The sequence below is a fragment of the Littorina saxatilis genome, linkage group LG8, assembly GCF_037325665.1.
Source record: "Littorina saxatilis isolate snail1 linkage group LG8, US_GU_Lsax_2.0, whole genome shotgun sequence".
Lineage (NCBI taxonomy): Eukaryota > Metazoa > Mollusca > Gastropoda > Littorinimorpha > Littorinidae > Littorina > Littorina saxatilis.
The window spans coordinates 39,747,054-39,773,555 of NC_090252.1; the positions used below are offsets into that span (position 1 = coordinate 39,747,054).

General features: G+C 42.5%; 1 protein-coding gene across 4 annotated transcripts in view; it reads left to right on the forward strand.

Annotated features, from left to right (window-relative positions):
- Positions 1–26,343, forward strand: part of LOC138973506 (uncharacterized) — a 93,451-nt gene extending 67,108 nt beyond the window's left edge. For 2 of the 4 annotated variants that reach the window (XM_070346212.1, XM_070346213.1), the window contains 7 exons: positions 2,275–2,427; positions 13,554–13,708; positions 15,519–15,572; positions 17,329–17,433; positions 19,360–19,458; positions 21,881–21,965; positions 25,180–26,343. In XM_070346212.1, the coding sequence (XP_070202313.1) occupies positions 2,275–2,427; positions 13,554–13,708; positions 15,519–15,572; positions 17,329–17,433; positions 19,360–19,458; positions 21,881–21,965; positions 25,180–25,251 (723 nt within the window). In that variant the 3' untranslated portion in view covers positions 25,252–26,343. Of the gene's footprint in view, positions 1–2,274; positions 2,428–13,553; positions 13,709–15,518; positions 15,573–17,020; positions 17,073–17,222; positions 17,275–17,328; positions 17,434–19,359; positions 19,459–21,880; positions 21,966–25,179 lie in introns of those variants that run through there. The other 2 variants (XM_070346215.1, XM_070346214.1) reach the window with 2 other exon arrangements.
- Positions 26,344–26,502: the final 159 nt, after the last annotated feature.

Sequence of the window (26,502 nt, forward strand, 5' to 3'; positions counted from 1 at the left end):
ACGGGTAAAAAGCCATCGTGAAGATACGAAAAAAAGTATGACGTCTAAAATACTTAATGATTCAAACGCATAGTATAACATATGTAATTGACAACATTGACAACAGAAAATATATACATGGTTCACACACACACAATCGAGTGCACACATCCATCCATGCTTATTTAAAGTCATGTACACACACATACATACATACATACATGGCATCAAGCAACATCAAGCAACACACATATGGAAAACGTATAATGGACATGAACATGGCAACTAATTTACACCGTTACCTACTATAAAATTGATGATATATATATACCACTCACTTGCTATTCGCCTAAAAGCTTGCGGTGTGCTGTGACACATATAAGAAACCAGAAGAAAAAAGGACTTTACTTTGGCGAAAAGAGCATATGCTGCTTATTTTTGTACATAACTGCTATAACTGTATTTTTTCCGAACACTTACATGTAAAAAACATAGAGATATATCTTACCATTTCACTAAGACAGCCAAAATAACGGTCAAATTAAGGGGAGATCATGATGACGTACATGTCTATGGTTGCACCGGGGGAAAATATTTAGTCGCTGGAACCTATAAGGTTATACGGCGACTTATCAGGTGATAATGTTTCGAACTATTTAGTAAACAAATCTATGGAATATTTTGGAGTTCCATTAACAGATAAACAGATCTATCTATCTTCTTATTATTTTAGGTTCGTCTGGGGTAGAGAAATAAAACACACAGCTAGGTTCGTCTGAGGTGCGGTCGCGTGTTTAGTCGAACCGAAAGTTGAAGAAGAACCAATCACAGATCTCTTTCGCCGCGATGTCAAAGTTCAGGTCAAAGTTCACTGTTGTCTGCTCAAATTTGCGAGACAAACCTCTTCAAACTTTGTTCGTGGACAAAATTGGAAGTCGGGACCTAGCGGAATCGATTTCCTGGGTCACGTTGGCATAGCAACCGAAGGAGAAGGCACAAATCCGCGCGGTTTGGTCACAGGAATCGAAAAACCACCGAAAACCCTACCAGTATTATATAGTAGATAGTTCCAGGATTGTATGTCCCAATGTTAAAATATTATCGACAAAAGTGTGTGCATATGTGTGTGTGTGTACTTTTTTCTTCACGCGTGGGGCATGAAGGCTTTGTCTCTTGATTTTAGCTGTGTCCCTGTACCCCTGCGTCATGTTGGATCCCCCCCCCCCCCCCCCGCTGCACACCAGGTCAAACCCCGTGTCGATCCCCTCTCCAGGGCTGCGAACTGCGACGCTGTCTGCGTGGCATGCCAACGTTTTAAGAGCAATTACTTCGCCAAGCGAAAGACTGCTACGCTTGAACAAATAATCACAAGCATGCAACGGTTTTCTGTGTTTTTGTGAGTCCTGGTACTCATTTCCGCTTCCCATTCTGTGTAGCGGTCACAAATAGGTAATAAAACATCGGCTACACTAAAGAGTGGCACTGCAGATACTCCCTGATGGGCATGTTCTGTTCCTGCATTCTCATGAAACTTTGTTAAACATGTCAATTCTTTTGCAAGATGACATAAATGCGGATGTCGGAATAAAGTTTACAATAAAAACATCATTTGCTGCGCTACGCTGAAAATTGCATTTTTTTTCTTCTAAATTGCTACACTTGATGCTTCACAAGGGTGGGCATGTCTGATTATAGAAATACGCAAATACCCAGCATGCTTTCTACGAAATGAGCGTTAGGCTGCTTAGATTACGGAGTAAAAACGGCCATACATGTAAAATCCCACTCGTGCAAAAAACACGAGTATATGTGGGAGTTTCAACCCGACTGACTATTAGGGTTTAACGTCCTCTAAGACCAACTGGTCTATATTGGGACAGGTAATACGCTGAAGATATGGTGTGATACTTTGATTCGAACAAGCCCGCTGTGGCTGTCTTCTTCGACACACCAGCATTGGGTTTGTCTCGTCAAAGTATCGAAAATATGATCATGATAATCAGAGACGAGAGATGATGCATGCGTGTCTTCGTGTTTTCCAAGCCCTGAGACTTTCGCTGTGAACGTGGGATCTTTTTCGTGCGCATGTGTGCACACGGGGGTGTTCGGACACCGAAGAGAGTCTGCACAAAGTTGACTCCGAGAAATAAATCTCTCGCCGAACGTGGGGATCGAACCCACGCTGATAGCGACCAACTGGCTACAAAGCCAGCGCGCTACCAACTGAGCTACGTCCCCGCCCCAGTTTCAACCCATGAACGCAAAGGAAGAAAAAGGTTTCTGTTGTGCGTGCAGGAGGAGAATGCGGAGGAAAAGGATGAGGAGGATGAGCTAGAGGCAGAGAAGAAGAGTCAACAACGTGTCAACTCACACTTTCAGGAGATCGAGGCACTGGTCAGGCAGGAGGGCTTGAGACTGGAGGCTCTCAAACTGCGCTTGGATGAACATGTGAGCAGTTTAATGATATACCATACCAATATGGATTTGTAATGCGCCATGTGACTGCTATCTGGCGGTGAACAGCGCTATGGAAGAATGTTTTATTGTAATTCAATCAAGTTTGCGTTTTAATGAAACAGATCCTGTGATTGGTCAGAATGCCCCAACTCATTAAAAATTACCGGTCATTAATTGTCGATAACCACTCGCTAAAAAATCCATTAAAGCCATATGTACTCGATGACTATACACGCTAATTGCTTTACCAACAGCTGGAGACATGCTAAATTAAGTTCCCTGCAAAATATTGTGGTCTAGGACCCCTTCAATGTTGAGATATGTTAATTTTCATTTTGATCTGGATCGTCCTATTTATAGATTTGCCAACAGAGGTAGCGTTGACGCAAGGGAAATAACTCCGCGTCTTTGTTTACATCCAAAGTTTTTGAGACTCTAAAACAAGCTGTAATGCAAGTATATGGTCCGCGCATGGCGACATATCGTCATTACATGGTCTTATGGTGCGTTTGACATCGATTATGGGCAAACTACACTTTGTAAACACGGGAGCGCGTACATATGCCTTTAACAACCTGCTGGCGAGGCGCATTGATACAGCCTCAACTAGTCTCGGTTAGCTTTGAGGGTCATTTCACAAGTAGGAAATATGAAGGCCAACGAAATACCGAGACCATAAGGTATGCGAAGTGATGACGTCGAATACGTGACGTAAGTTGATGCATGAATTCTTCCGGACTACGTCAGTCAATTCCAAAGATCGCTTTTGTGATGAAAAGAATTTGTTTTAGAGTTTGCTGTCCAGAAACCCGTCAAAAAAGAAGGGAAAATGTGTGTGAAAGAAAACAAAACAGGAGCAGGAATACAGAGACATATTTCTTGGGACTTGACCCTTGCAGGTAGGTGGACTGAAAGTAGTGTGTGAACAGAACAGAACCAATTCTGTCTGTTTACCATCGCATGAAAGCAGGAAAGAGATCGTCGTCAGATTGAATTACGTAGAGGGCCCCAAAGGGGGGGTATCATCACGATCACGGGAAGGGACATTTTAGCTTTCACGATCACAGTTACCTTGATTTTTGTTTTCACGATCACGAACACCAGTGGCAAATCACGGTCACGGTAAAAGTTGCATGTAGTTGTACAGAAAGAACGTGTCAAAGTAAACACAACCACACAGTAATTCGCTCCTCTGGATCTATTGCTTATTAAACACAAAGTGAGAACTGTTGCACTTTTTTTTTAATTTCTAATTCTCTTTCATACACACATAGAATATCATGACTTGTAATCAGTAACAAGAATGTTGTTTTCATTGTTCTCTCTCTCTCTCTCTCTCTCTCTCTCTCTCTCTCTCTCTCTCTCTCTCTCTCTCTCTCTCTCTCTCTCTCTCTCCACTCATACACATTCAACTCCCACACCCTCACTCACACACATGAATATATACTTGCACAATTTCACATTTCCAGAGCTAAATCTTGTAAACCGATTTTCTCAAAAACTATTGGGTGGATTGAAATTAAAGTACATGTATGTGTGATGGGTTCTTTATTTTCAACTTTGCCATACAATTTGAGGTACACCATCACCTGGTTTCATGGCCTTGAAAAACAAACAGGAATGCTACAGGCCAAAAATGTGACCCTCCACCACGGAACAAGTCGCATGTCACCTTTGCATGATTTTCATATTTTTACATTTACCGAAAGAGTGTTTTATGCTCTATCCAGTGGTGAAAACCGTTTTAGAAAAGAGCAAAAACTGTTTGAGTTATAAGCCTGTGACTAAGGTGACCCTCACACTGTTACCAGACACAAGCCTAGCGCAGAACCGCGCGAGGTGACATGCGACTCATTTCGTGGTGGAGGGTCACAAATGGTTTTACCTGAAAGAAGCGCGCAATGCCAGTGGCGAAGCCACAAGCCTGAGCCTGCGAATCTGGCGAGCCAACTAGGGGGGTCCGGGGGCATGCCCCCCCGTAAATTTTTTCAAAAAACGGTTAAAATCTGTGCAATCTGGTGCATTCTGGGCATCATTTTCAGGGCTGTAATAGTGTTGTGATCTTGTTAAAAATCCCATTTTAGCCCCCCCCCCCCCACCACCAATCAACACACCTCCAAACTGGTGAAAACAACACTACTGTGCGCTGGCTTCATTGAAACCGGCGCCCGGTCGCGTTGCGCGATATTCACACGGATCGTTTTTGCGGAAATTTTTCAACTTCACCGGAATAAATTTGACTTTACCGGATTTTGAAAACGGCTTTATCGGATTTGACAAAACCCAAACTGGCACGTCTCCCCGCCATTGTTTCTGAATTTAACCCATTGTTGATATTAAAGTTTACAGGCGCTAAAATAAATCCAAGCTTAATGCAAAGAAGCGACAATTAGAATCTATGCCAAGCGTGTCCACGTTGCTGGGATGAAAAACACAGTCTAGTTTCGGTTTTGGCTACACGCAGACTCGATCTCGAGCCAGTCGAGGTCACACTGAGCGAGTGACAGCCGGACGTGGCAATGTCGACAATGTCAATGATCTCACTCAAACTCAAAGATCTTGAACAAATTTCAAGATCTTTGCCTACATTCAGAACAGTCATAGAGCAACATAGCTTGATATTTCGTCTTCAGAAAGACCGATCCGTAGCCTGACCTTTCCACCAAGGAAGGCATTCTCGCCGCCTGCTTTGGTCTGGCTTGAATCCACAAAATATAACAGAAGTTCGATGACAGTACCGCTGCACGCCATTTTTGATCTTCGAATTCGAATTTGACTGAATGCACTCAAAACTTTTGCACGAAGCCCTTCCATTGGATGAAGTTTGGCAGACTTTTGCAATTTGCCTTCTGATTGGATCTCTTTCAGTTTTTGTGTGATTGGTTCTCTTAAAGGGAAGCAATCGCTGTCAAAATCATATTTCTGAATGTGTTGTTGCTTCCCTTCAATCGGGATTGGCTCCTTGACGAATAGAGGATCATAGAGTGATACAGCTCTGAAAAATCTACGTTGAAAATAAAATGCTTTGCAATAATGCCCATCACGATCACGAAAACAAATGACGATCACGATCACGAGACTTGATTTTTTTGTCATCACGGATCACGGGCAAAGTCCCATCACGATCACAGAAATGGAAATTTCGGCAATCACGGTCACAGAAAGGTAAAAAAACGCCAATCACGATCACGATTTTAAACCCTTTGGGGCCCTCAGAGGTTACATGCCGAGTCTCAGTGATTATCAAAAATAATGGTCGAAGTTTGCGGATCATGAAAAATGCGAGCTTCAGCGAGCTTTTTCATGACCGCGAACTGAGACCATTATTTTTGATAATCACTGAGACGAGGTATGTAACCTCTTTAGCCCTCCTTTCTTCAGTTATTCAAAGAAAAGAGGAGTTTTTGTGCGAAAGTTTGATCGAATCATATTCACCCAACCAGTGTACCTGCGCAGGCGATCGATTAATGCGCGGTTGTATAGTTCCGTGCAAATCATTCAATTTTGTTAACACTTCTTGTCAGTTTCCATGTTTTGAACTAAATTCAAGTACACAGTTATGTTGTCATTCTGCTGTGGCGGTAAAGGCAGATAGTGTGTGTTCTGTTCATGTTTTGGTATCGCTCAGGAAATGTTCTTACCTCGAATGTGACTAGCAGACGAAGTTTTACACCCGTGTTCCAACGTTAAAAACTGTATGAAGTTTAGTTTTCTGGGGCGAAATAGTGTATGAAACCGCTGCATGTTCTTTAAGTTGATTAGATGTTTGCAATTGATTGCGTGTGATCTGTTTATAAAATGAAATATTGTTGAAAACTGACCGTCGGATTGCAGTCTTGTCGATACAGCCGAAATCTGGAAGGGGAACTACTCGTGTCGCTAGACAAAGTATGAGAGTTACTTTTCCTTGGAATCTTGCTAGCGATAAACGATTGTGCACGGCAGATCTGAATTCAGAAAACAACCAAACTCATGGATTTTATATTGAGATTCATGTGTTCAAGCCTGTAGTTGCTGGTTTAAATGCGGTATGGTTGTATTATTTGCTCCAGAAATGTATATTTTGTACATTAGAGTGTTCTGAACTTTTGAGTCGCAAAAAGTAGATCCACAATGTGTACAGTCTCTACCCATGAGCTATCGAGGATTCAGGCCCGTTGTTGGGTAAGTGATTTTGGTTGTTGGGTAAGTTACCGAAAAATAACTAGCCCTACAAGTTTACAGAGAGAAAGAAGCAGAGGGGGGGATAAAATAACATTAACATGCTTCCATTTGAAACTTCTCGGTCTTCATCGGGAATTGACGCCCTCCCAAAGTCTAATTGAAGCCCTCCGTCGCTTCGCTTTCATGTCGAGTCCCATCGCTGTCGACGACGCCAAATGTAAACGAGTGCCAAAACACCACAATCACCTTTGAAGGCGAAGTCCACTCAAACGGGATTGAGAATAACTGTTATGGCTTCTCGAAGGAAGGCCTGAACATACAGACACACCAAAGCCGCTAGACCACATCACAAACAGAACTCTAAAATCCACAGGTGTTGCCCACACACGTACACACAAACACAGACACACACACACACACAGAGAAGCCGTATATATATATATATGTGAACAGCTCAGATCATGGGTCAATAAAATGTTACACAGACGGTCAAAATTAAAGTACAAGATATTGCACTGGAAGTGGTACTACACTGTTGCTTAGTGTCTGTATGAAGCTACAAGGTGAAAATAGAAAAAGAAAAACACGATTCTTGACTTTGATGGGCTTTTTCTGCTCATCACAGCATGCCCCATTATTGAGTTTAAAACACCAATTAAATTTGTTTTGAATAAAACTCACAATTTTACAATAACAATTTAGAGACCTGAATCAATTAGGTATATCATACTTAGTTTGACTTTTGCAAAACTAAGTAATTACACATTTTAATTGAATCAGTCAGACAGACGGAGACATAGAGAGACAGACAGAGGGCAAACAAAAATCTGAGAAAGAAACCCATTTAAAAATGTTACCATGTTTGAAATGAAACATCGCAAGGTGAAGCCATAATTTATTACCTTTCAGTATGACGTCATGAGCGTGTTCCACACTTGAAATGACGTGCTTTTGGAGCTTGGAAGTATAATTTCTATTCAACGATCCGAGTTTGTTAAGTTTGAGCATATTTTCAACGTCAAACACCATGAAACTATATATATTTGGAATCAGAAAATGATAAGGAATAGATAGAAGTTGTTTTGAAGTGTCTTTTTTCATAAATAAAGATAGTGGTTATTTACCGGTTTTCTTCCTTTTTTAAGGGCAGCTGTCGGGTTACCTCGCCTCAAAAATGCGCGGAGTCGTGTGCAAACACGTGTTTAAGAGTTTTCCGAGTTGATTCAACTAAAGACTGTTGATTTGGTCCAGAAGAAGATACTTTTATCATTAGTTTGAAACCATGAAAATGAGTGAAACTTTCTGCTAGTTCTCACAATCCGCAAGAAAACGAAGCAGTTGTCAGGCCGAAACGACTCAAAATCCGCGACCGACAACTCTGTCAGCACAAGAAGAGACGCCGCAGCGTTAGCCTGGCAGTGACGTCATCCGAGGAACCCGGTAAGGCCGCTGCGAAGTTTACAGTACAATGCAGAGTACAGCTGGGCATCTGTAATGTTGTACGCGTGATTGATTCTTGCACAAAGTAAAGTATTAGGCTGGTGGTATCTTCTCATGACCCATGTTCCCATCTTCTCTTCTTTGATCTGATCAACTGCAAGCAGCAACCTTCACAAGTTATTTCTAAAGTGGTTCACATGCTGTTGCTACTCGACCAGTCCACCCGGTTAAACCATAAAGTTGCTCAACCACAGACCCTCGTGTCCCTGGTCAACAGACACTTTACACTGAAGAAGGTCCGCTTGAGGTGTCACGCCAATTACCGTGTTCGTGTGAGGTACTGAATTCAAGACAAAAACCAACTCTGTCGGTGGGAAAATCTAGGAAAGAGATAATGACAATACCTCTTCAGTTATACTCACTCAAGTAGGTAGACGAGATAAGTTAAAAGGAAGAGAGACGAAGACAAAGATGAAACAGTGGATCTACTGTGGAAAATCGGGGAGGCCGCAAAAAAAATCAAAGATGAATTTGTCAAACTGTGATTGTGATGGTTATCGTGTGTGTGTGTGTGTGTGTGTGTGTGATTACACGTGTGTGTGTGTGGTGTGTGTGTGTGTGTGTGTGTGTGTGTGTTTGTGCTTGTGTTTGTGCTTGTGTTTGTGGGTGCATGTGTGTGTCTGTGTGTTTGTGTGTGTGTGTGTGTTTGTGTCCCTCGACGCGTGACATTATATGCCAATAAGTTGAACAAAAACAGGGTTCAAGTGGGAACACCTGAACAAAACTGAGGGGGACGGAAGACACTTTATAAACTCCGTTATTTACTGCGAAATTTTGGCCTGGGAGAAGACACCCCATCCTAAGATTCTCTTCACCTACCCGTGAAGTATGCTTTAGGGCTTGACTAGACAACCCGATTGTGCTCACTACACGGTATAAAGAGAGCGCCGTTCAACCCGGCCGATTCCTCGGCTGACGTCACGCGTCCAAGGGAAGTAATTTTCGAGCGGGCTGCATTGACTCAGCCAAGAATGCAAACTTTCTTCGATTAAAGACATTGTAGCATGTCTAAAATCTTCGGACTTGTGTTATCAAGCTGTTAAAATCACCAAGTAACTTTTAAGTATATTTTCAGTTACATGAGAACTCCTTCTGATGAACAGATTTTGAGAGCCACAACCCAACAGCTGCCCTTTAAGCATAATTATCAATACAAAACAACAAAACTATATAGTTTTAGATACAGGACGCAATAGGGAATACACCAATATAAATTTTCATACAGATGGACAAAAGCCGCTAGACCACATCACAAACAGAACTCTACAATACACAGGTTTTTGCCCACACACACACACACAAACACACACACACACAGAGAAGCCGTATATATATATGCATATCTGTATCTATAAATATATAGAGATAGGTGAGAGTGTATTTTTCGCGTGGCTATAAATTGATTCGACCTTTTCACTTTGACAGTAAGAACAACTTACGGGTGCAAGGGAAGCGTTGTGGACAGCGCAGTGGACAGCGCAGTGACATTCTAAAAATAGTAGTAACTTACAACTGAACGGGAAAGCCACACGAAGGAAGGGAGATAAACGCCAAACACTGGAGAAGATAAGGAAGAGTTACTTATAATGGTGAAATGAACACAAAAACCAAAATCAGTTCAGCGCTGCGCGCTGAGAGCACGTGTTGAAATATCTCATCGATGATATTGTGTCCGGGGTGTAGCGGAATACGGTGTCCAAATTTGAAAAAGATCCACCGAGAACTTTGGCGTTGTGATGTGGTGTAGCGGCTATGGTGTGTCGGTATGGGGGCCCGGGTAGCTGAGGTGGAACCAAAATAGCTGAGGTGGAACCAAAATCGGTTCAGCGTTGCGCGCTGAGAGCACGTGTTGAAATATATCATCGATGAGGTTGTGTCCGGGGTCTCTCTGAATAAGCCCACCAAATTTGAAGCAGATCCATGAGAACTTTGGCCGTGCATGGCGAATACACAAATACACAAATACACAGATACACAGACACACAGACACAAGTCATATATATATAGATATAGGCCAAAGTAAGCCCCATCTTTTGATACCAGTTTGGTTTACCTTGTTTCAAGGTCAAGGTCACAGGAGCTCTTCAAAGTTGGATTGTATACATATTTTGAAGTGACCTTGACCCTGAACTATGGAAGATAACTGTTTCAAACTTAAAAATTATGTGGGGCACATGTTATGCTTTCATCATGAGACACATTTGGTCACATATGATCAAGGTCAAGGTCACTTTGACCATTATGAAATGTGACCAAAATAAGGTAGTGAACCACTAAAAGTGACCATATCTCATGGTAGAAAGAGCCAATAAGCACAATTGTACATCCTATGTCTTGAGTTAACAGCTTTGTGTTGTATGACCTTGGATGACCGGGTCAAGGTCACATGTATTTTGGTAGGAATAATGTGTAAAGCAGTTCTTAGTGTATGATGTCATTGCTAGGTTTAGTTATTTGTAAAGGTCAAGGTCAAGCATGTGAGTCGTATGGGCTTTGCCCTTCTTGTTGAGATATGATCTGCAGTGTGAAAAAAAACAATCTCACGCCCATAACGCAAACTCATTTGGTCGTGTTCTGCCGATACTATAATGTTTTTCTTTCCTAAAACACACTATAATAGTAGCCCTTCCCAATGTCTATGCTAAAACTGACTTGTCTGTGTTGTCAATGATTTTGCTACAGTGTGAGAACAAAAAGTCTAAAAAATCTCTCGCCCATAACGCTGTGACACGAAAACTCATTTGGTCGTGTTCTGCCGATACTATAATGTTTTTCTTTCTTAAAACACACTATAATAGTAGCCCTTCCCAAATACAATGCTAAAAATGACTGGTCTGTGTTGTCAATGATTTTCTGCGAGAATGCGATCTATCTGTTTGTCGCAAAGACCGTGTGACACGAAAGTTATGAGCGGAAGACAAATCTGCTGAGTGCAATTACGTTTCAGAAGATAGTTGGTTAAAACAGTTTATCACTCAGACACGCAAAGGAACACTATAACTTTATTATTCAGGCCATATTTGCTTTCCTTTGTCATGTATGAAAGTACTGGCCTTGGTTGAAAAAAGTGACCTGTCGCTGTGCAACAAATTTGTCGCCATTTTCCGCCGTGTTTTGGAAATAAAACGTGTTTACTACCCACACATACAAAACGATGCTGTTGGTTCTTTTTATTTTCTTATTGTTTGATTCATGCTTAGCAGTTTAGTATGCTTTGTTTTCTTCTCAATTCAATGGATGGCTATAAAATAAGCATTTAAATGTGATGGTGTTAAAATTACCCATGATCTGAGCTGTTCACATATGTATATATATATATATCTATAAATATATGTAGAGATAGATGACAGTGTATTTTTCGCGTGGCTATAAATTGATTCGACCTTTTCACTTTTACAGTAAGGACAACTTATAAACGGGTGCAATCGTGACATTCTAAAAATAGTAACGTAGTAACGGGAATATGGATTGACGCCACACGAAGGAAGGGAGATAAACGCTGAAAACACTGGAGAAGATAAGGAAGAGTTACTGGGAATGGATCCAGAGAAAAACAGAGAAAAAACCAAAATCGGTTCAGCGCTGCGCGCTGAGAGCACGTGTTGAAATATCTCATCGATGAGGTTGTGTCCGGGGTGTAGCTGAATACGGTCCCCAAATTTGAAAAAGATCCACCGAGAACTTTGGCTTGGCATCGCGGACACACACACACACACACACACACACACACACACACACACACACACACACACAGACAGACAGACAGACAGACAGACAGACAGACAGAAACAAGTCGTATATATATATATATAGATAGAAGACGTACGATGCCGCCTCATGCACAGCCTGGCGGTGACCTTATGATTAATTACATTCACTACTCCTGTGATAACAAAAGTCACCTAGAGAAAATATGTTCGCGAATTTCTTTTTTAGTTCTCCGGGAAACATGCAGACGAAGTGACATAATTTTTGTGTGACGCCAATACCGTATTCACAATAATGACGTCTTCTCGATCTTTGCTTCGCTTTTGACGTCAGAGATTTCACTTGAGATGGTAGGGTCAAGAACAAACTGTTTGTTTATTTTAGTCGACGTGTTTTTTTCATTAAAGACATAAAAAAGACGTATCTTTTTGACCTTTTTTTTTCCAAGTAAAATCTCTGAAGTCAAAAGCCAAAGCAAGTTCGAAAAGACGTCATAACATGAATGATGGCGTCACGTACACATTCTGTCACTTCTTTTGCATGTCTCCCGAGGAAGTGACCAATGATTTCGGGAAGGAAGTTTGTCTCGACGACTTTTACATAGCAGGAGTAGAATATTAATCGTATATGATTAAAGATGTACGATACCGATACACACACACAGCCTGGCGGTGACCTTACGAGTCATTTTCTACTGCTGATATGACACAGTAACCGAGACAAACTGTGTTATTTGAATTTTTTTGTCTGTACCTTGGGAGACATGCAGAAGAGGTAAAAGCCTTACCAAATCTGATACATTTAGGCGAACTGTTTTTTTTTCTTTCACGGACATATTGACTGAATGTTTCAATATTGCTTTAGGCGATTTGCTTGTTTTTGTTTTTCTGACGTCTCAATCTGTTCAAGAGGACCATACATGTGAGCATCGTCACAAGTGGCTAAATGACATATTGACTGAATGTTTTAATATTGCTTTCTTCTTCTTCTTCTTCTTCTGCGTTAGTGGGCTGAAACTCCCACGTACACTCGTGTTTTTTGCACGAGTGGAATTTTACGTGTATGGCCGTTTTTTACCCCGCCATTTAGGCAGCCATACGCCGTTTTCGGAGGAAGCATGCTGGGTATTTTCGTGTTTCTTTAACCCACCGAACTCTGACATGGATTACAGGATCTTTTTCGTGCGCACTTGGTCTTGTGCTTGCGTGTACACACGGGGGTGTTCGGACACCGAGGAGAGTCTGCACACAAAGTTGACTCTGAGAAATAAATCTCTCGCCGAACGTGGGGACGAACTCACGCTGACAGCGGCCAACTGGATACAAATCCAGCGCGCTACCGACTGAGCTACATCCCCGCCCTTAATATCGCTTTAAGGAATGTAGTTTTGTTGTCGTTGTTTTAATTGCAACTTCTCGCTCAGTAGATACACCAGGAGCTCACATGTGAGCGTCGTCACGAATGGCTGACGGACATATTGACTGATTGTTTTAATATTGCTTCAGAAGACGTGTTTTTTCTGTACAAAAATAGCAGGCATGTGAGCGTCATGACGAGTGGCTGACGGACATATTGACTGAATCTTTTAATATCGCTTCACGCGACTCGTTTTTATGGACAACAGGAGCAGGCATGTGAGCGTCGTCACGAGTGGTTAACGGACATGTTGACTGAATGTGTTAATATTGTTTTAAAGGATGTCATCTTGTTGTCGAGGTTTTCATTCCATTTTCTCTGTACAACAGGAGCAGGAATGTGAGCGACGTCACGAGTGGGTGACGGAGACGCTGGCGCAGAAAGTGGACGGCGGAGAACTGACGCTGTTCAAAGATGCCGTCAGACTACAGCTGTACAACTTTGTCAACAAGCGTACCCCTTACGGACCTGCAGGGGCCAAGCAGTGAGTGTGTGTTAAGCGCTGTTCACATGGCAGACTTGCAACCAACTTGTGACCAACTTTAGTCGTTTAAAAATCGCTCCCGGGTCGTTGAGGCCGAATCGGCGAAAAGTCTGCCATGTGAACAGCCCTAGCGATTTTGAAATGACTCGGCCGTGACTCGTCAGCGACTCCGAAACTCAGTTGAGCACTGCTCGACTCGGCCGTGACTCGTCAGCGACTCCAAAACTCAGATGAGCACTGCTCGACTCGGCCGTGACTCGTCAGCGACTCCAAAACTCAGTTGAGCACTGCTCGACTCGGCCGTGACTCGTCAGCGACTCCGAAACTCAGTTGAGCACTGCTCGACTCGGCCGTGACTCGTCAGCGATTTTGTCTTAAATTATTGTGCTTACTGATTGGTTAGCTATAGCCACTGAGTTATATATATTATAGATCGACGTATGCATCTCTGTGGCTCTAGCCTTCCCTTCTCCGGAAAACAACGAGGACAACCGGACAATCCCGAAAGGCTAAGTCTGGCGAGACTCGCCGCTTAAAACTAGTTTGCGAGTTTGTGCTGTTCACATGGGCAGCGATTTTGATTTGACTTGCCGCCGACTAAAATCGCTTGAAAGTTGGTCACAAGTTGGTTGGCAGTTTGCAATTTGTCATGTGAACATCACTTTAATTGTCGCGTCTGCTGGCTGGGTATGGTCAGGCAGAATTGTTAAGGCCTGTCCTAAAAGGGCGGGGATATAGCTCAGTTGGTAGCGCGCTGGATTTGTATTCAGTTGGCCGCTGTCAGCGTGAGTTCGATCCCAGGTTCGGCGGAAATTTATTTCAGAGTCAACTTTGTGTGCAGACTCTCTTCGGTGTCCGAACCCTCCCCCCGTGTACACTACATTGGGTGTTCACGTTAAAGATCCCACGATTGACAAAAGGGTCTTTGCTGGCAAAATTGCTTAGGCACAGTTAATAATTGTCTACCTATACCCGTGTGACTTGGAATAATAGGCCGCGAAAGGTAAATATGCGCCGAAATGGCTGCAATCTACTGGCCGTATAAAATTTCATCTCACACGGCATCACTGCAGAGCGCCTAGAACTGTACCCACGGAATATGCGCGATATAAGACTCATTGATTGATTGATTGATTGAAAATTGGCGAAGTCGACTACGCGAAGTATACTTCGCGAAGCTGGCCGCACGGAGCTTTCCCAGTGAGTTTTTGGTAAAAAAAATCTTCGCAAGGTCCACTACGGGCTCCATCAGGGACCGGCTTAACAGAAGCTTGGTATGGTCTGGCATATAGTAAGTTTACAGTCTCGGTATGCGCTACAGTCACCGATAATAAGTCCTTCCTATTTCTGTGGGTGTTTGTTGGTTTGTTTATTTGTTTGTTGGTATGGTTTTGTTTGTTTGTTTGTTTGTTTGTTTATATCTGTCTTTCTTTCTGTCTTTCCTCCCTTCTCTCTTTCTTTCTTTCTTTATTTCTGTTTTGATTTCGTTCTTTCTGTAGTACTCTTATGTTTTTCTTCCCTATACGACCGTCAGAGTCCAAACAGCAGTGTAGTTGGTCTACTATTGATGTGTGTGTGTGTGTGTGTGTGTGTGTGTGTGTGTGTGTGTGTGTGTGTGTGTGTGTGTGTGTGTGTGTGTGTGTGTGTGTGTGTGTGTGTGTGTGTGCTTTCGTGCTTGCATGTATGTGTACATATACATCAATTCAGTTTAAAAGACTCCGAAAACGTAGAAAGGGAGAGCTGCTTGGAACAAAATATCAACGGGAGATTGAAGAACTAAATGCCCATGATTGTGTGTGTTGTGTTACAGACAGATCAAGGTGAACTGCCTGTCGTGCGACAAGAAGAGCTACACCACTGCAGTGTGAGTTGTCACCTTCACCCTATATAGCTATTCTGATGAACACGTGGGGGAATTCGGGGGCTGTGATTGGATGGTCTCTTCCGATCATCAAAGCATAATGCTACGGAAGTCGGCCATTTGACTCAATATCCAAAAGCATATTGTCAGTAACAAAGACGCATGGTTCCGGTTTACCCATCTTTACCACGCGGCTATGTTTCTATCGACAACAGCATACACTGACAACTTGAAATTCTTCTCGGGAATGTTTTTCAGCTTTACAAATGTCGATAGCATACCCTTTTCTGCTAACTTCCCGAGGAAACAGGACTAAACCAATTATTTTCTGTCCCAAAACACCACAAAATGCCCAAAGTCGAAAGATGTAGTACAAACAGGGGAGTAAAACGGAACAGCCGTTTTTGTGTGCCTGTGTGAGCTCAGTTGCCGACTAACACAAACTCAGTTTCGCATTCGGCTTTTCTTATCTCGTAACTCCACACTAAATACCCCACTTCCCCCGGGCCCCTGAAGTATTGATGTACAACCCATGGCACTAACATTCATGTAGTCGTTTATAACTTAGGTTGACAAGTTCGCTTCATGACGAGACAAGTATAAATGCCATTCACCCAAACTGAAAACTTCTTGCCGTCTGCTCGCGTTGTACGGATTAGCTGTTCTCTTCTCCTCCCCTTGTTGCATCCCAGTTCTTCAGTTTTCCGTTGATGTTGTGTTTTGGTCTTCTTCATTCGTATACAACAAAAAGAAGTTTGAGTTTTTTTCATTTTGAACAAGACTACTTATGAAGAAGACCAAAACACAACATCAACGGAAAACGAGAAACAACTGAAGATCTAGAATGCAACAAGGGGAGGAGAAGAGAACAGCTAATCCGTACAACGCGAGCAGACGGCAGCAGTCGGCAACGGCTGAGCTCACACAGGCGATGCCGTGTAGCGTGTTGCGATCTTCTCGGCGTGGTTTTCGAGGGATCCACCGCTTTTCAAGGTTCAGGGACTACCCCAGCTAAATTTCCCATCATAACCACGTTCTCTCTGACGATTTCACTGGCCGAATCGTCTACTAGTTTAAGAAGTACAACTTTTTTCATATCTCGCAGCAATCGTGCTTTCTTTGTCGCCTTCGTGAAGCGATTTGCCTCGTTGTGAGCCCGTTGCATAGACCAATCCAGAGCGACTTTTCTCTGAGCGGGCTATTGTGATTCTGAGCAACGCATGGCTGCAGGTGTTAGGACAGCCCCATACAAAATCAAGGGATACACTCTTTCGCGATCCATACACAGATAACAGAGTTATTTTTGGAATTCGTCTATTGACTCTTATTGTTGTAACTTGCACAGATCAGCAGAGAAGGGAATTGACTCTTACTCTTGTAACTTGCAAAGACCAGTAGAGAGGACGTTGTCCCTTGCAGGAAATTGACTCTTACTCTCGTAACTTGCACAGGCCAGCAGAGAGGACGTTGTCCCTTGCATGGAATTGACTCTTACTCTCGTATCTTGCAAAGATCAGCAGAGAAGGGAATTGACTCTTACTCTCGTAACTTGCACAGGCCAGCAGAGAGGACGTTGTCCCTTGCATGGAATTGACTCTTACTCTCGTATCTTGCAAAGATCAGCAGAGAAGGAATTGCTCGTAACTTGCACAGGCCAGCAGAGAGGACGTTGCCCCTTGCAGGGAATTGACTCTTACTCTCGTATCTAGCAAAGATCAGCAGAGAAGGGAATTGACTCTTACTCTCGTAACTTGCACAGGCCAGCAGAGAGGACGTTGCCCCAAGCAGGCGCCTTCCCTCCCGTCATCTCTCAGCGCCCCCACACGGTTTACGAAACTGACATCATCCGACGTCATGGTCGCAGGTAGGTTATTTTTGAATCTCAAGTTGATAACGTTGCTCACGTCAGTTAGTAACTGCCTAAAATATATATATGTATTTTAGTTTGTTCATGTACTCCCATGGGGTTTCTTAAATACATTTGTCTTGCCTTGCCTTGGTCAAGCTGACGAAATGTTGAGGTTATAATTGTGACCTTTTCTGCGACTTTGGCTATTGTTTACTGACGCCTCTTATTGGAGAACCATGAGGTCAAAGTTGGATTGAACAAACCTTACTGTGCTCGCTGACTTTCACTTCAAGCTGAATAACACAGTGATAACACATTGTAAAACAGATTTTTCGGCCGCTTCCTGGTAAACCACAAGCAAATGGATCTTGTTTCATTCGCTTGTGGTTTACCAGCAAGCGGCCGAAAATTCCATTAAGCTAAGTTCTTGTTACTAAACTGAGCAAAAAAAAGTATTGCCCCCATCTCTCTCTCTCTCTCCCTCTCTCTCTCTCTCTCTCTCTCTCTCTCTCTCTCTCTCTCTCTCTCTCTCTCTCTCTCTCTCTCTCTCTCTCTCTCTCTCTCTCTCTCTCTCTCTCTCTCTCTCTCTCTCTCTCTCTCTCTCTCTGTTGATGATGATAATGATGTCGACGATGATGATGAGGTTGTTGTGTGTGTGTGTGTCTGTGTGTGTGTGTGTGTGTGTGTGTGTGTGTGTGTGTGTGTGCCGTGTGCAGGGCCGGATCTGGGGGGGGGGGGGGTGGGGGTTCTTGGGGTTGTCAATCGCAATAATACAGTATTACTAATTACAACATTACCTATACGAATACATAATGCATGATAGAACATTGCAATGTACATGTATATCAATATAATACAAAGGAAAAGAAAAGTCGACTCGCACACACACGCGCGCCGCATGCCTGCAATCACGTTCGCACTCAATACAACACACACACACACACACACACACACACACACACACACACATATGCGCGCACACACACAGGCATATACGCACGCTCACACACATACACACGCACACACACACACACACACACCCAATGTACCTCTCAGAGAAAAAAAAAATGTGGACTTTGGACCCCTGCCTTCAGTTGGAACCCCCGCCCCTCAAACGAACTTGGTCCGGCCCTGTGTGTGTGTGTGTGTGTGTGTCTGCGTGTGTATGTGTGTGCGCGTGCGTATATGTCTGTGTGTGTGTGCGCATATGTGTGTGTGTGTGTATGTGTGTGTGTGTGTGTTGTATTGAGTGCGAACGTGATTGCAGGCATGTGGCGCGCGTGTGTGTGCGAGTCGACTTTTCTTTTCCTTTGTATTATATTGACATACATGTACATTTCAATGTTCTATCATGCATTATGTATTCGTATAGGTAATGTTGTAATTAGTAATACTGTATGATTGCGATTGACAATTGTCCTTTTATTGTCTTTATTTTTATGTCTTAGTTTAGCAGGGACAGATTGTAAGACTAGGCGTGAGCCTAAAATCTCCATCCTTGAGTAGTAAAGTTCGTTCGTTCGTTCGTTCTCTCGCTCTCTGTCTGTCTGTCTGTCTGTCTGTCTCTCTCTCTCTCTCTCTCTCTCTCTCTCTCTCTCTCTCTCTCTCTCTCTTTCTCTCTCTCTCTTCTCTCTCTCTCTCTCTCTCTGGAGGTGGAGGGTTTTGCCCCCAAGATGCTGTTAAAATTAAGCATTTAAAAGGGTATTCTGGGTCTCTCTTTGGAAGAAAAATTATATATTTGCCGGGTGGAGGGGTGGGCTTCCGGAACCCTGACCTCACCCTAGATCCAGTCTTGAATCGCCGAGACGGTACTTGTGCATAGTTTGAAATGCTTGATAGGTTTGTGCTTACTGTTTCAGCATGAGGATCCAGCCTTGAATCACCAAGACGGTACTTGTGCGTAGTTTGAAAAGCTTGATAGGATTGTGCTTGCTGTTTCAGCCTACTGGAGGGGAAGACAGGGGGGCCTGATTTCTACAGCCTGCAACGTTCGTGTGGTGGTCAGCACACGTCCATTGATGTCCGGCAGACATGGACTTAGTGAGTTCCCACTCTGCACGCTCTCTCTCTCTGTCACTGGGCGGGGGCGTAGCACAGAGAGATAATCAAGTTTTACGCCCTCACGACAAAGCCGTTATGGGCAGAATATACCTGCGCAGTTTTAGCGGCACTGACGACGCACGGCCTATTATTTATGCCGCGATAGGGATTATAACGAGTACTTGGCCTGTTTTCCTTTCATGCAACGTGTAGCGGGCTGGGATAAGCTGCAGTGCGTCGTCGGTGGAGAAAATGAAAGTTTTACGCCCTCACGGCAAAGCCATTAGGGGCATGTTACACGGGAAATCCCGGCTTTGTATGAAAATAAAAAATAAAAATGCGGCGGGGGGGGGGGGGGGGATGTAGACAGCTGGCTGCCGGCTGCTAGAGGAGACCTGAAATGGGCTAGGGACCGGATTGGGTCGTCTTGGGTCAGTGCTGAAATGGTTACTTTTTTGGCTGTTGGCCGAACGGACACCCGGGCTTCATATTTTTGCATGCATGTATTCGTGTTTCCAAGGCCTGAGGCTTTCGCTGTGACCCTGGGATCTTTATCGTGCGCATGTGTATGCGTGCACACGGGGGTGTTCGGACACCGAGGAGAGTCTGCACAAAGTTGACTCTGGGACACACATCCCGCGCCGAACTTGGGGGTTGAACCCACGCTGATAGTAACAACCGGTTTTAAAGCCAGCGCCTCTACCGACTGGGCAAGCTCCCCCCCAATTTGTTGGGGTCAAGAAGTTCCATGGAGGGCGGGGGGTATGGAGTATCTCATAGTGTTTTGCTCAGAACATTCCCACCCATGCAGAGCCGCGCTATGGGTATGCATTACCGTGAAGCTGGCAGTCAGTGCTACCAAATGTCGTCTGTGTCTACCACTCGGTGGTGACTTAATGTGGGTCTATGTAAGCAGATGCCAGCGCAAGCAATCTGATGCAGAGTCAGGAGGCGGTTTGGTACAAGAGAACCTTAGAGGCCACAGCCTCGGCCGTCTAAGGGATCTGTGTGTCTGGAGGCACATTTGGTTTCTGAGGTTGCGTCGTCGGTCCTGCTGAAGTTACATATATATATATGTGAGCGGAGCCCCTAAGGGGCATGTATGTTCTCGTGTTTTACACCGACTTTAGATGAGATACACAGGTGTATGCGTGTTTAGGTGGTATCAGCCACTTTCACTTATGGCAGAATGACCGAGGTCTTTTACGTGCCACTGTGGTGACACGGGGGTGGGACATGGATACCGTCTCTGGGTCTGATGGTGTCATGTTTGTTTACTGTGATGGTGTGTTGTCCACTGTGATTGTGTGTGATGTTTACTGTGATGGTGTGTGTTGTTTACTGTAATGGTGTGTGTTGTTTACTGTGATGGTGTGTGTTGTTTACTGTGATGGTGTGTGTTGTTTACTGTGATGGTGTGTGTTGTTTACTGTAATGGTGTGTGTTGTTTACTGTAATGGTGTGTTTTGTTTACTCTGATGGTATGTGTTGTTTACTGTGATGATGTGTGTTGTTTACTGTAATGGTGTGTGTTGTTTACTGTGATGGTGTGTGTTGTTTACTGTGATGGTGTGTGTTGTTTACTATAATGGTGTGTGTTGTTTACTGTGATGGTGTGTGTTGTTTACTGTGATGGTGTGAGTTGTTTACCGTGATGGTATGTGTTGTTTACTGTGATGATGTGTGTTGTTTACTGTAATGGTGTGTGTTGTTTACTATAATGGTGTGTGTAGTTTACTGTGATGGTGTGTGTTGTTTACTGTGAAGGTGTGTGTTGGTTACTGTGATGGTGTGTGTTGTTTACTGTGATGGTGTGTGTTGTTTACTGTGATGGTGTGTGTTGTTTACTATAATGGTGTGTGTTGTTAACTGTGATGATGTGTGTTGTTTACTGTGATGGTGTGAGTTGTTTACCGTGATGGTATGTGTTGTTTACTGTGATGGTGTGTGTTGTTTACTATAATGGTGTGTGTTGTTTACTGTGCTGGTGTGTGTTGTTTACTGTGATGGTGTGTGTTGTTTACTGTAATGGTGTGTGTTGTTTACTGTGAAGGTGTGTGTTGTTTACTGTGATGGTGTGTGTTGTTTACTGTGATGGTGTGTGTTGTTTACTGTGATGGTGTGTGTTGTTTACTGTGATGGTGTGTGTTGTTTACTGTGATGGGGTGTTTTGTTTACTCTGATGGTATGTGTTGTTTACTGTGATGGGGTGTTTTGTTTACTCTGACGGTGTGTGTTTACTGTGATGCAATGTGTTCTTCTTTAGCGTTCGTTGATGGTTGTGTCTAAATTCGTTGGCCCGTGACGTTGACAAAGTGGGCTGCCAGTTTGAGGTCCTTGGTGCTTACCCACAGCATGGTGTCCAGCGTTGTCCCCGTGGGCGATGGTGTGGTTTGTTTACTGTGATGGTGTGTGGTTGCAGCGAGATTCACCAGAAGGAGAGCCTGACGAAGGGAGGTGATGGTCGTCTCAACCCCGGCGGTGCCACGCATAGTCCCAGCAAAAAGGTGCCCGTCCTTTTTTCTGAATCTTCCTCCTTTCTGTTCTGTTGTCCTGTCTTTGTCTTGTTCGTTCTCCTTTCTGTTCTTCTATTCTGTCTTTGTCATGTTCGTTCTCCTTTCTACTCTTTTAACCTATGTTGTATGCGTGTCGTCCTATGAAATGTTCGCTATAATCGTTTACAGGCAGGCAGGGTGTGCCGAAGAAAAATTTCCATTTTAATGTTATATTTTAATGGACAATAAAGTGTTGTTATTGTTATTGTTATTGTTATTATATCTTGTCTTTGTCTTGTCCGTTCTCCTTTCTTCTCTTCTATCTTGTCTTTGTCTTGTCCGTTCTCCTTTCTACTTGTCTTGTCTTTGTCTTGTCCGTTCTCCTTTCTACTTGTCTTGTCTTTGTCTTGTCCGTTCTCCTTTCTTCTCTTCTATCTTGTCTTTGTCTTGTCCGTTCTCCTTTCTACTTGTCTTGTCTTTGTCTTGTCCGTTCTCCTTTCTACTCTTATATCTTGTCTGTGTCTTGTCCGTTCTCCTTTCTACTCTTCTATCTTGTCTTTGTCTTGTCTGTTATCCTTTCTACTCTTATATCTTGTCTTTGTCTTGTCCGTTCTCCTTTCTACTCTTCTATCTTGTCTTTGTCTTGTCCGTTCTCCTTTCTAATCTTCTATCTTGTCTTTGTCTTGTCCGTTCTCCTTTCTACTTGTCTTGTCTTTGTCTTGTCTGTTATCCTTTCCACACTTATATCTTGTCTTTGTCTTGTCCGTTCTCCTTTCTACTCTTCTATCTTGTCTTTGTCTTGTCACGGTTCTCCTTTCTACTTGTCTTGTCTTTGTCTTGCCTGTTATCCTTTCTACTCTTATATCTTGTCTTTGTCTTGTCCGTTATCCTGTCTACTCTTATATCTTGTCTTTGTCTTGTCCGTTCTCCTTTCTACTCTTATATCTTGTCTTTGTCTTGTCCGTTCTCCTTTCTACACTTATATCTTGTCTTTGTCTTGTCCGTTCTCCTTTCTACTCTTATATCTTGTCTTTGTCTTGTCCGTTCTCCTTTCTACACTTATATCTTGTCTTTGTCTTGTCCGTTCTCCTTTCTACACTTATATCTTGTCTTTGTCTTGTCCGTTCTCCTTTCTACACTTATATCTTGTCTTTGTCTTGTCCGTTCTCCTTTCTACACTTATATCTTGTCTTTGTCTTGTCCGTTCTCCTTTCTACACTTATATCTTGTCTTTGTCTTGTCCGTTCTCCTTTCTACTCTTATATCTTGTCTTTGTCTTGTCCGTTCTCCTTTCTACTCTTATATCTTGTCTTTGTCTTGTCCGTTCTCCTTTCTACTTGTCTTGTCTTTGTCTTGTCTGTTATCCTTTCTACTCTTATATCTTGTCTTTGTCTTGTCCGTTCTCCTTTCTACTCTTATATCTTGTCTTTGTCTTGTCCGTTCTCCTTTCTACTCTTATATCTTGTCTTTGTCTTGTCCGTTCTCCTTTCTACCCTTATATGTTGTCTTTGTCTTGTCCGTTCTCCTTTCTACTCTTATATCTTGTCTTTGTCTTGTTTGTTCTCCTTTCTACACTTATGTCTTGTCTTTGTCTTGTTTGTTCTCCTTTCTACACTTATATCTTGTCTTTGTCTTGTCCGTTCTCCTTTCTACACTTATATCTTGTCTTTGTCTTGTCCGTTCTCCTTTCTACTCTTATATCTTGTTTGTTCTCCTTTCTACACTTATGTCTTGTCTTTGTCTTGTCCGTTCTCCTTTCTACTCTAATATCTTGTCTTTGTCTTGTCCGTTCTCCTTTCTACTCTAATATCTTGTCTTTGTCCTGTCCGTTCTCCTTTCTACTCTAATATCTTGTCTTTGTCTTGTCCGTTCTCCTTTCTACTCTAATATCTTGTCTTTGTCCTGTCCGTTCTCCTTTCTACTCTTATATCTTGTCTTTGTCTTGTCCGTTCTCCTTTCTACTCTTATATCTTGTCTTTGTCTTGTCCGTTCTCCTGTCTAATCTTCTATCTTGTCTTTGTCTTGTCCGTTCTCCTTTCTACTCTTATATCTTGTCTTTGTCTTGTCCGTTCTCCTTTCTACTTATCTTGTCTTTGTCTTGTCCGTTCTCCTTGCTACTCCTCTATCTTGTCTTTGTCTTGTCCGTTCTCCTTTCTACTCTTCTATCTTGTCTTTGTCTTGTCCGTTCTCCTTTCTACTCTTATATCTTGTCTTTGTCTTGTCCGTTCTCCTTTCTACTCTTATATCTTGTCTTTGTCTTGTCCGTTCTCCTGTTGGACTTTTCTAGTCTGTTTTCTTTATTACCGTAATATTTTTGTTCTGTCCTGATTGATAGATTGGTTGGCTGTTTGTTTGCATGATTGGATTGGATTCAAGTGGGGTAAAGGTTGATTGGTCTTTCTTGCGTTGTAATGTCCGTTGTGTGTAAGCATACACGCAGGTTCGCATGCACACACACACACACACACACACACACACACACACACACACACACAAACTTGCATGCACACACACACACACACACACTTGCATGCACGCACACAAATACACACACTTGTCAGTATGCACGCACACAAACGAATACACACACGCACGCACACAGTCAAGCACGCACGCACATTCACATAGACACACAAACACAAAGAATCACAGACACATATATGTGTTTGTGTGCGTGAGTGCGTTTGGTTTCATGTACTTCCAGTGTTAAAATTAATTCTCTCTTCTCGTTGAGTCAGAGTGTACTCTACCATGTACATACCTTTCTTTATTCTTTATCTTTTTATTTGTTTTATTTTTTGTTTAACAGTCTTCTGCCTTCATTCTGTCTTTCTGTATTTGGTGTTTAACGTCGTTTTCAACCACGAAGGTTATATCGCGACGGGGAAAGGGGGGAGACGGGATAGAGCCACTTGTTAATTGTTTCTTGTTCACAAAAGCACTAATAAAAAAATTGCTCCAGGGGCTTGCAACGTAGTACAATATATGACCTTACTGGGAGAATGCAAGTTTCCAGTACAAAGGACTTAACATTTCTTACATACTGCTTGACTAAAATCTTTACAAACATTGACTATATTCTATGCAAGAAACACTTAACAAGGGTAAAAGGAGAAACAGAATCTGTTAGTCGCCTCTTACGACATGCTGGGGAGCATCGGGTAAATTCTTCCCCATAACCCGCGGGGGGGACTCTGCCTTTATTCATTTTGACCTTTCTGTACAGGGAACAAGAGGCACCAGGTCCACAGAGCAGCTTGTGGCGCAAATGCAATTCCACAATCCACCACGACCCTGAGACACCTAGCTCAGTCCCCCGCTCTCCACGTGCCTCTCACCTACCACTGCCCTTAACACTATCGTGTTCTGCATCTTCACACATGAGATTGTTACGTACATTTGGTTGAAACAATGTCTAAATATTTCCATTTACTTATACATGCAATTTACACACATTTATAAATATGAAAACAACAAACCTATTTAAGATCTTTTGTCAAAATAGAAGTTTAAAAAATCTCAGCTGAAGTTAAAATTTATTTTTTATTTTTTAATTAAGTCAAATTCAGGTTTATTAATGTGTATAACTATAGGTAAACCACACCTTTGCTTACTAATTACATGGTTATTTGGGAATGCCACGTCTACATTTTACATTGATGCTATATGCCCATTTTATACCTAGCTTCTGTGCTGTTTCACAACGACTCAGGCTATCAATATATTCACCTAACTGGTACTCCAGTGTTCTAAAAAAAAAAAACCTACTCGGGATTGTAGAATAACATGATTGACACCTCTGTTTTGAGTCTAAGAAAATGAGGTCTTCTTACGCAGGGAATTGAAATGAAGATACATTTACCTAACAATATGAAGAGAAAATCATGGGCAACAGGGACTTAAAAGTCGTCTTCGTAAAATTAATATTAAAAGTCCTACGGTTTTAAGCCATTAAGGACTTGAGTATTTGTCCGCTTTTAAAAAAAGAAAGAAAAAATAAAAGAAAAAGAAAAAAAAAGAAAAAAAAAGTAAAAATAAAAATAAAATCAAAACTTGACTAAATGTAAAAAGGAGAGGAGGGCAGGGGGTGGGCTTGAGATGATAATGCTCTGTGGAATTCAAAGTCGTCTTCCTTCACGTTTAGATCATTTCACATTTTGTACTGAGATTACAATAGGATCCAGGTGCATCTATCCTTCTGCTTGGGCATATACCAACATTCAGCCTGTTTGCTTTCCGTGCAGAGTGTCAATTTGTTTAATGTATTCACTTCATCAACAGACACCAGTTGCAGCATGCGACCCAGCCCCACCCCCACCACAAGGTTATATGTAATATAGGTGATAACATTCTGAAAGGTTTTGCATTTAGTTTGAGTCATCACCAAATAAAAAAATAAAAAAATAAAAAATAAAAAATCTAAAAAAAAAAATCTTTGGTTATAAATTTGCTACAAACATTTTGTATACGTTCGCCTTAGGATGGAATTCTATTGTACAATTGTCTGTGATAAAATGCTTGTAATGAAATACTAGAAGCATGACGTATT